The sequence below is a fragment of the Borostomias antarcticus genome, assembly GCF_949987555.1.
Source record: "Borostomias antarcticus genome assembly, chromosome: 6".
Classification (NCBI taxonomy): Eukaryota; Metazoa; Chordata; class Actinopteri; order Stomiiformes; family Stomiidae; genus Borostomias; species Borostomias antarcticus.
In genome coordinates, this window is record NC_140239.1 from 16775950 (window position 1) to 16785949 (window position 10000).

The window sequence follows — 10000 nt, forward strand, 5'->3', positions numbered from 1 at the left end:
TTTAGTTGTGCTTTCAAACATGAGGCAATTAAACGATTAATTTCCCCCAAGAGGCTAATAAAATGAATATAGCATGTTAAATCTACACACTGTCCTATTCGACTGCATTAGGCCTCTTACTGGCCCATGTTGGTAGTGGTGGTGGACCCCTGGTGGTGGTGGGGGGGGTCCGGACGAGGCCTCAAATCATCAAACATGATTTGAGTTTTCATCAGAAATGGCGATATGAACGGGGACGGCGGACCATCTAGCCATGACTTATTCATGTTTCCCCCGCTCCGTCCATCTCCCGGAGCACATCTCCACACAGATCCATAATTGATGCCGTGATGCCGCCGCCGCTGGAGCAGGTTGGCTCTTCTCGTGCAGAAAAAGCGCGGAGCGCGGGATCCTCAGTAGTAAATGTGTGTCAACAACGATCTCGCTCTCTCGAACGGAAATGATCTGTAGAGATTCGACGTTCGATAGCCTATTCCACGTTCGAACGCAAATTCCCACCCGTCAAATGTGGTGGGAGCGACAAGGTGATTATGGTGGCGGTGCTGCTGGAGTCGTTGCCCGCTTCTCCTCCGCAACCCCACACGCCCCTCCAAGGCATGCCCTCGACAGACGCAGACAGACACACATCCAACATCAATGACTTGGAAACACGATCACACTCTCATACACGCAAACGCCTAAAATACCACGCACACCCGGCCATATAACGACGCCGTGTCTACGTGGCTAGTGTGTGATAACAGAAACCCCAGATATATTAGCCCGTGTGTGGTGCAGGTGTGTGCGCATGCATCCGTGTGAGACATTTCAATTCGAGACGCGAGTGCGGCATCGGCGGCGGGCAAGAGGAAAACCAGAAGCGTGCGTCCTTTCCTCCTCCTCTGGCTGTGGACTGCTATGTCCCTGGCCCCAAACGAATAAAATCACACACGCCACGAACCTGTGTGTGTGTTGTAGCCCACATTTCAGTTCCTATGCCAGGTAGGATACTTACGCACTGCCTCCTTCTTGGGGTCCAGCGCGCTGGCCGTCTGCTGGATTTTGCCAATCTTGGTCTGAAGGACCCAGACTCGCTGGTTGGTGGTCATGATCTCGTCCTCCAGCTCCTGGAACAGCGAGCAGGCGTGCCTGGCCAGGTCAGACAGCTGCCGCAGCGTCCGAGACAGAACCACGCTGGTGATGGAGCCCAGGTCCTCGAACACCAGTCCCTCGTCGTTGGGGATCGGATGCCTGCACAGTAGCTGGGGGTCCACGATCCGTTTGGCGAACGGCATCTTGCATGCGGAATAGATCCCGGATCCCTCCCTATAAAAAATAGGCTAATTAATATATATCCGAGAGAAGAAGGGGGAAAAAACTGTCGATCAGTTTGGAGTCTCGTTGCCCCCCCCCTCGTCAGTCCCCCAATCTCTCCTCGATATCCTCCATCCTTGGCGTCGTTCTGCTCGCACGCGCACACTCACTCACACACGGCCGAAGCGCGCAGCCAGCCAGCCCGCATACAGTGGTCCGTGCTGCGCCTGTCCCGGTCGCCTCCGTACAGCCTCCACGGCGCTAGCGCCTCGTAGCCTCAGCCAAGGGGATGAGAGGATTTTAAAGGAAGACGTCTATAAAACCAGGGACGGGAGGAATCACCGGGCACCGACTGGATCGGGATCGGGTGGAATAGAGAGTGTGGGGCATTTGAGCGCCAAAGCCAACAATCACCAATACTGTGAAATCAAAAAGGCCTTTTCTAGGCCGAAATTGACGGTTGTTAACAATTTCAGAATTGTATCTTGAGCAAGGCCAGTGAAGGAAAACAATGGAATAGAATATAATTTAACACAACATAACAAAGAATAGAATACAACCTAACAGAATAGAACATAACAGAATATAATAGAATAAAATAGAACACATCACAACAGAATAGAACAACATAACAGAATAGAATAGAACAGAATAGAACAGAACACAACATAATGAAATAGAACAAAACACTACATAATAGAATAGAACACAACACAACAGAATGGAACATAACATAATAGAATAAAACAAAACATAACAGCATTCTAACATAACAGCGTTCTATTCTAATAGAATAGGATAGAATACTGTAGAACAGCAGAATAGAATACAACATAATAGAATAGAACAGGACAGAATACAATACAATAGAACAGGACATCGGCATGTTACAGATAATGGTAACATAATAACATAAACAGTCATCAGTTTAGAATGGTAAGATACAGGGTGGTCAGGTTGTGGTCAGGGTCGTCACGGTTGGAGTTGTGGTTAGGGTTGTGGTCAGGTTTGGGGTCATGGTTGGGACCGGGGTTAGGGTTGTGGTCATGGTTGGGGTCATGGTCATGGTTGGGGTAAGGGTTGTGGTCAGGTTTGTGGTCATGGCTGGGGCTGGGGTAAGGGTTGTGGTCAGGATTGGGGTCAGGATTGGTGTCAGGGGTCATGGTTGTGGTCATGGTAGTCATCATGGTTCTGGTTAAGTGTACAGGGATAGCTTGACTGAGGTTGTCATGTCAGTGAACGTGACTGTGTAGTGCCCTCTAGTGGAGAACCAGATAAACGTCGCCTACAGCGACAGCTCAGCTGGAGGGGAGTCATGAGGGGTGGGGAGCTACAAACGTCTGTTGGGTCTCAACTAGCAACCCCTGCCGAAGTGCCATTGAGCAAGTACTCAGTGTGCACCACAAGTGTGCTATATCTGATCTGCTGATTCCTGTCTAGCACATTGACTGGAGATGATGCTCTGTTCTATTCCAGGAAGCAATCATCTGAACAGACAGGTGGGAACGAGTAGGTGGTGCTAGCTGGGTCTGCTGGGTCTGGCTGTGGCAAACAAACAAACACATACATTATACAATAATGGAAACAAAATTAAACCAGTCTTGCAGATTTGCTAAATCTGGCTTCTCTCTGGCACATGTGAGCTCAGGATCTGTCTGTGGCTGCTAGTTCTATTTATTTAAAGACATTTAGAAGTTCCTTATTATTTATTTTAATAATCATGACTAATCGAATGTGGTGTCTGTGGATTCCACTTCTGTAGGAAGACATCCCTGATCATGTGTTTTAATAACCAGTGCTTAATAATGAGACACTTTGCCCTCAGCCCGGGCCATTATCTGGCTTTAGGGTCCAAATGTGCAGGTGTGGCAGTTTCCATGGCGACGCCTGGAGCCGATAAGACCAGACAGGTATGTGTGTATGGAAGACTAGGGTGATCAGCTCCTACTGAATAACACACGTCTCAAAGGGTTGAACCCTTCCTGCTCACTGGACACTCCCAGTAATGTTGTCCCGGGTGAACAGAGGTACTATATAGTGAAAGTACTTCTGTTTCCATGGATACAGAGTATACCCACTTGAGATGGAAAAAAAGTACAACAATGAGGGGGTGGTTATCTAATACTGGTCAACTCCTATTGGTTAACTCCTACTGGTTAACTTCTATTGGTTAACTCCTACTGGTTAACATGATTGTGTCTCAATAGGTTACTCTTCCTGCTACTGAAGTTTAAAGATTGAAAATGTACAGTGTGTGCTTCTGAAATCAAGTTAATCAGTCATATGTTTGTTCTTTTAATTAGTTGTTTTGTTTTTGTGACCCAATGCTCTAATCACATCATGACCTGAGAAATACGTGGTCTTGATGAACTGTACCCACACCTATCTGCCTTTTGATACACAGCTTGCACAGCTATGGTGCTTGTTTGTTCTACTGCATGGAGGCAATCTGAAGGGAGTACTTCACTCTTCAGACAGATTTTGCATTGACTCTGTGTATTGTCATTCTCCTTGCTACATATAAAATAAAGAGTTTTATGGCCGAAGCCACAAAGAGTGAAGACCTTTCTTCTACACAACTGAAACACCTGTCCTCCTACCTCCGGTAGCCTCTATATATACTGTAGGTGGTGTTGTATATGTGTAGGCTACTGTACTGTAGGTGGTATTGTATTTGTGTAGGCTACTGTACTGTAGGTGGTATTGTATATGTCTAGGCTACTGTACTGTAGGTGGTATTGTATATGTGTAGGCTACTGTACTGTAGGTGGTATTGTATATGTGTAGGCTACTGTACTGTAGGTGGTATTGTATATGTGTAGGCTACGTGACTAACCCTGATGCTGATCAACGCTGTCATCATAGAGTTCTCTGTATGCATCATACCTGTAAACCAACAGCATCATTTTGATGAAGTTGTTTTAATTTATGGTTTTATGGTCCTATTGTGCTTATGTTCTCCAGAACAGAGATCAAGGCTACAGTATGCTACAAGCAAGCAAAATGGTCGGTATACACACACACATGCACTCACACATGCCCATGCACGCACACACACACACACACACACACACACACACACACACACACACACACACACACACTCACTTGTCACCCTCTGATCGTCCAATCTCCTCCGCCACGGTACAGACACCACCTCCATTATGACTCAGTCCAAAGGGCAGGTCAGTAGTAGAAGTGTAAAAGTGAACACTTGTTCAAGCCCCCTCGGAGTGTGTGTGTGCGTGTGTAAGAGAGAGAGAGATACACAGCAGAAACATGTGTGCTAAGCTGCTCCCAGCACTAGGGCTGGGGCTGGTTCTGGTTCTGGTCGAGTGCAGTGGAGTGGGGGGACAGAGGACCGTGGAGGACCAGGCCAGAGAGTTCCTGAACAGGTTCGATGTGGAAGCCTCCCAGCAGATGTACCAGTACTCGCTGGCCTCCTGGGCCTACAACACCAACATCACCCAGGAGAACGCTGACAAGCTGGTGGGTACATTTCATAGAGAAGTCAAGAGACTCAAGATAACTGTATGATCTTGATATATCTTGTGCCTACTATTTGTTTATGTACTCTACTGTACTCAACTGTACTCTCTCTTCTCTATTCACTAGGAGAAGTCTCACAACAACAGGGTCGGGGGTCTAATATGTTTAAATCCATTCTTTAATTAGGTAGTAGGTTAACAGCCAGCCCACGGTGGGATTTGAACCCACAAACGGCCGCTTATGAGACGGACGCGCTAACAGTTGCAACAATAGGGACGTCCTATATTGGCGGACCTGTCAGCAGGTCTGCCTCACAAGTGGAAGAACTTGTCGAACATGGGTTTGAATGCCGCACTGGGCAAGCCCATAACATGGATTACATTGGTGCCGTGACCCGGATGTCCAGTGGTGTGGAGTGAGTTTGGAGCGGTGAGTGTAAACCGAGTGAAATGTGGAGTAGCTGGTGAAACTCACTCCTCAAAGGAGCGCTGACAGTCTCTCCCTATTGGCGCAACTGTCAGCATGTCTGCCTCACAAGTGGGAGAGCTTGTTGAACGTGGATTTAAATCTCGCCGTGGGAAAGCCCTTAACGTGGGTTACCCAGGCTGGAAAGCCCTTAATGTGGGTTACCCAGGCTGGAAAGCCCTTAACGTGGGTTACCCAGGCTGGAAAGCCCTTAACGTGGGTTACCCAGGCTGGAAAGCCCTTAACGTGGGTTACCCAGGCTGGAAAGCCCTTAACGTTTGCATGTGTGTGTGTGTGTGTGTTTGTTTGTGTGTGTGTGTGTGTATTTGCGCACGTGTGTGTGTGCGTGTATGTGTGTCCAGTCAGAGCAGGGTGATATCTGGGGAGAGTTCTACAGCCTTATGTCTGTAGAGTCTCAGAAATACCCCATCGACCAGATCAAAGACCCAGAGATCAAACTACAGCTCACCTTCCTGCAGGACAAGGGCGCTGGGGCGCTGAGTCCAGACAAGGCTGCACAAGTAAGTTATTTTTTTATTTTTTATATTATATTTTTTATATTATATTATTATTATATTTTTTATTAAGTAAGACACTGACACACACACACACACACACACACTACAGTAGTTCACATGTCTGTTATTTTTGTTGTTGTTGATGTTGTTGTAGTTGTCGTTGTTTACATACATGTTTTGTTGTTGTTGTCTCCCAGCTGAGCAAGGTGATGAGTGAGATGAGCACCATATACAGCACAGGGACAGTGTGTCTTGAGAAGGACCCCTTCAACTGCCAGACGCTGGAGCCAGGTACTGGACTAGGCTAGACCCTAGGCTCTCACCTGGGCTAGGCTCTCACCTGGGCTAGGCCCTTCTCTGGGCTATGCTCTCACCTGGGCTAGGCTCTCACCTGGGGCCTCATTTATCATTGAGGTACGCCTTCTTTTACACGGTCTTTTTCGCGAGTTCAGGCGTACGCCATTTGCCCCCCCCACATTGCGATTTATCAAGCCGTAAGGGCGAAAATTTAGTCGCCTTTCTCCGCGCTTTTGTAGGACACCTCTCCAGTTGGCGTACCGATTTACACGGTGTTCTACGCCCTTCTTGAACACAGGGGGAACTGGCGACGCCGGTGGTGCGTCGGTGAATTACTATGTTTGACGGAGAGAATAAGAGCGACAGTTCATGAACGCACAATCATGTAGGCTACTAGGCCAATTCAGCACAAACATATATCGCAATGCAAGATTAGACGTGTCCTCTAACCGGCTCATTCATGCTCCGATATGGATTTGTTCCCCAACACGGAACCTATGCGCTGTCCCAAACCTTTCCGCGCTATATGTCACACACCTAATGCAGGCACTCCATCAAACGGCAATAATTGACCAATTAGATTGTCATTAATATGTGATCATGTGGACCTGTTTGCTCTTTGGTAAGCATATAAATGACAGTCCTCCTGTGCGTAATGCGAGCCTAAATGAATCCGGCGCTACTCGGCCTACTGGCCCGAGATAGAACTCCAAAGAGGTGACGGCGATGGCGACTGCACCCACATAAGGACACCATCAGTGAATGAATACGTCTATGTGAATCGCTAAAATGTGCACACTATAAATACCCAAATCATATGTGACGCCGACATGCTCATCACAAGTGTAGTGGCACGGTGGCCTGGCTCCACGCATGACTCATTCATCCTGGCGCACAGCAGGGTAGGGGCTAGACTGGAGGCAGGCGCTGCGCGTGACGGCTGGCTTGGTGTGTGCATAGCCAAGATACATATTCTTTGTCTTTTTTACTTTAATCTTTATTAGCATTTTCCATCCATACAACGACAATACCATAAAACATAAAAACTTACAATAACAGCTAATGGGTACTTCCATCCATGCAGCTTTTTTTTCTTACTCAAATATGACTATTTTAATACTAGTGGTATCATCACACTTCCTTCTATAATCCATCCATTTTTCCCATCTCCCTTCAAACTTTCCTTCCTGCATCCTCAATGCATAAATAAATCTCATAAATCTCCTCCACAACACCCACCACTGCTCCTTGGTTGGGGGTTCCACCTTATACCAAGCCCTCATTATTGTCTTTTTACTAGCAACCAATAGTACTTTCACTAGGTATCTGTCCCCTCCTTGTACATCATTCTGTTATGTTTGCCAAGATGTATATTCAAAGCTGATAAGAATGAGAACCAGTCAAGACCCCACCACAAAATGAGGACCCAAGCCCTCAGCCCCCTCCCCGTCATGAGGTTTACCAGCGGGGCCAAAGGGCCCACACTGAGGTCATGCGCCAGCTATGAAGACACAAACAAGTAAGGTTCACATTTCTACCATTTTATTGTCTGTTGGTGGGTGACTGTGTGAGGTGTGTGAGTGCGTTTGTCAGTGAATGTGTGAGGTCCGTGAGTGTGGTAGTGAGTGACTGTGTGAGGTCCGTGACAGCATGTGTGAGGGAATGAAGTGCAGTGAGGATGTCCTGTTGGCTCTGGTGGTGTAGTGTGGTGACCTCCACCAACTGCTGCACAACTGCCCCACAACTGCCCCAATCCCTTCTGCCATTTCCCTCTGGGCCTCTAGGGTCATGAGCCTCCAGCACAGCATCTGATAGGAAGCCCAGCCCTCAGGGAACCTTGAGGCAGGGACGCTGGCAGCCGGAGGTGGAGGCGTGGGCTGTGGAGACGGAGACGGAGGCGCTGGAGATGGCACTGGAGGTGGAGGCCGGTGCGCTGGAGGTGGAGGCACTGGAGGTTGTGGCGCTGGATGTAGAGGCTGCAACCGGCGGGGGCACGACCGTCAGGTCAAGGACCACTGCAGACTCCCCCTCCTCTGAGTCCCACCCCACGTCAGAGTCTGGAGAAACAATTTCAGTCATTTTCTTTGAGTTTGTCTGTTAACTTGATTATGCATGAAACATTTCATTGTGTAGCCATATTCAATTGATATGTTTTTCTGTTGGCAGCCAAATAAATGCTTAAGTGTGATTTACCGGGTGATTTAGATGAGAGTCTACATTTCCCAGAGGGGAAAATGTTTCATGTGGTCTAACATTATGAAGTGGTCATCTGTGTTATCGTTCCCTGTTTTTGGTCCTAAATCAATCATAGCCTACCACAGAATGTGTGGAATGTTTGCTTTCCTCACACATAATACAGCATGTCCGTGTAGCCTACGCCACATACAGGATGCACGAACATACAGTAGGCTACCTAAACTAGGAGCAATCAGACAAATGTAGGCTCGTACAAATAGCTTACCTTCCGAAGATGATTTTCTTTCCTCGCGTGGACCTCACCAACAAGCACAGGCACCTCCGTCTCCGAAAAGTTTCTCTTCTTTCCGCGTTTGTCTGTCCTAATGCTCCACGCTATATTATGTCCTTCCGGGGTATCCCCGACACGCTGTCATAGTTTTGACCATATATGGTTGGATTTGGGCGTGGAGAGGGCGGAACACGGGGCGCGTGCGCGTACACTCTATTCTCCGCCCGTCTCGGATTTCTCGTGCAGAAAAGGGCATACGACCTTTTTGATAGATCCGAAAAGCGTGTAAATATTCTCGTCGTACGCTACATTGTGCATTTTCCGCGTTTTCGTCGTACGCCCTCTTTTACACCAGAATTTACACGCTCTTTGATAAATGAGGCCCCTGGGCTAGGCCCTTATCTGGGCTAGGCTCTCACCTGGGCTAGGCCCTTCTCTGGGCTAGGCTCTCACCTGGGCTAGGCTCTCACCTGGGCTAGTCCCTTCTCTGGGCTAGGCTCTCACCGGGGCTATGCCCTTATCTGGGCTATCCTCTCACCTGGGCTAGGCCCTTCTCTGGGCTAGGCTCTCACCTGGGCTATACCCTTATCTGGGCTAGGCTCTCACCTGGGCTAGGCCCTTCTCTGGGCTAGGCTCTCACCTGGGCTAGGCTCTCACCTGGGCTAGCCCCTTCTCTGGGCTAGGCTCTCACCTGGGCTAGGCTCTCACCTGGGCTAGTCCCTTCTCTGGGCTAGGCCCTTCTCTGGGCTAGGCCCTTATCTGGGCTAGGCCCTTCTCTGGGCTAGGCTCTCACCTGGGCTTGGCCCTTCTCTGGGCTAGGCTCTCACCTGGGCTAGGCCCTTATCTAGGCTAGGCTCTCACCTGGGCTAGGCTCTCACCTGGGCTAGGCCCTTATCTGGGCTAGGCTCTAACCTGGAGACCCACCTGGTTGATTATCTCTACTGGGCCTAATCAGCTGTTATACGGACATGGCAGCGCCCTGCGATGCAAGCCCAAGGTCATCATATTTATGATACTGTAGTCACACCGCGTCACAACAGAGCATCAGGAACTTCCTGAGGGGGTCTGATGTTTCCTGGTCCGCAGATTAGATAGAGTCCAGTTGAATAAATTGTAAATAGAATAGAACAGAAAAGTAAATTAACAGAATGGAATGGAATAGGGATGAACAAATGTAATGTTGGGTTGTGTGTGTGTGTGTGTGTGTGTGTGCGTGTGTGTGTGTGTGTGTGTATGTGTGTGTGTGCATGTGTGTGCGTGTGTGCGTGTGTGTGTGTGTGTGTGTATGTGTGTGTGTGCATGTGTGTGCGTGTGTGTGCGTGTGTGCGTGTGTGTGTGTGTGTGTGTGTGTGTGTGTGTGCGTGTGTGCAGGGCTGGAGGATGTGATGGCTAACAGCAGAGACTACTATGAGCGTCTCCATGTGTGGGAGGGCTGGAGGGTGAGGGTGGGGAAGAAGATGAGGCCTCTGTA

The 10000-nt window shown here is 48.6% G+C and overlaps 2 protein-coding genes across 2 annotated transcripts in view; one reads left to right on the forward strand and one right to left on the reverse strand.

Annotated features, from left to right (window-relative positions):
- nhsb (Nance-Horan syndrome b (congenital cataracts and dental anomalies)) overlaps window positions 1–1274 on the reverse strand; it is a gene marked incomplete at both ends in the record, with an annotated part of 73108 nt that extends 71834 nt beyond the window's left edge. The window contains one exon of the mRNA XM_084440017.1: window positions 995–1274. Coding sequence (XP_084296143.1) covers window positions 995–1274 — 280 coding nt within the window. The remainder of the gene's footprint in view (window positions 1–994) is intronic.
- Window positions 1275–4572: 3298 nt separating this feature from the next.
- The window catches only part of ace2 (angiotensin I converting enzyme 2), a gene marked incomplete at both ends in the record, with an annotated part of 17037 nt that continues 11609 nt past the window's right edge, over window positions 4573–10000 (forward strand). Inside the window, 4 exons of the mRNA XM_084440019.1 lie at window positions 4573–4782; window positions 5610–5768; window positions 5963–6056; window positions 9901–10000. The exon at window positions 9901–10000 is cut by the window's right edge and continues 44 nt beyond it. Of these exons, the coding sequence (XP_084296145.1) occupies window positions 4573–4782; window positions 5610–5768; window positions 5963–6056; window positions 9901–10000 (563 nt within the window). The remainder of the gene's footprint in view (window positions 4783–5609; window positions 5769–5962; window positions 6057–9900) is intronic.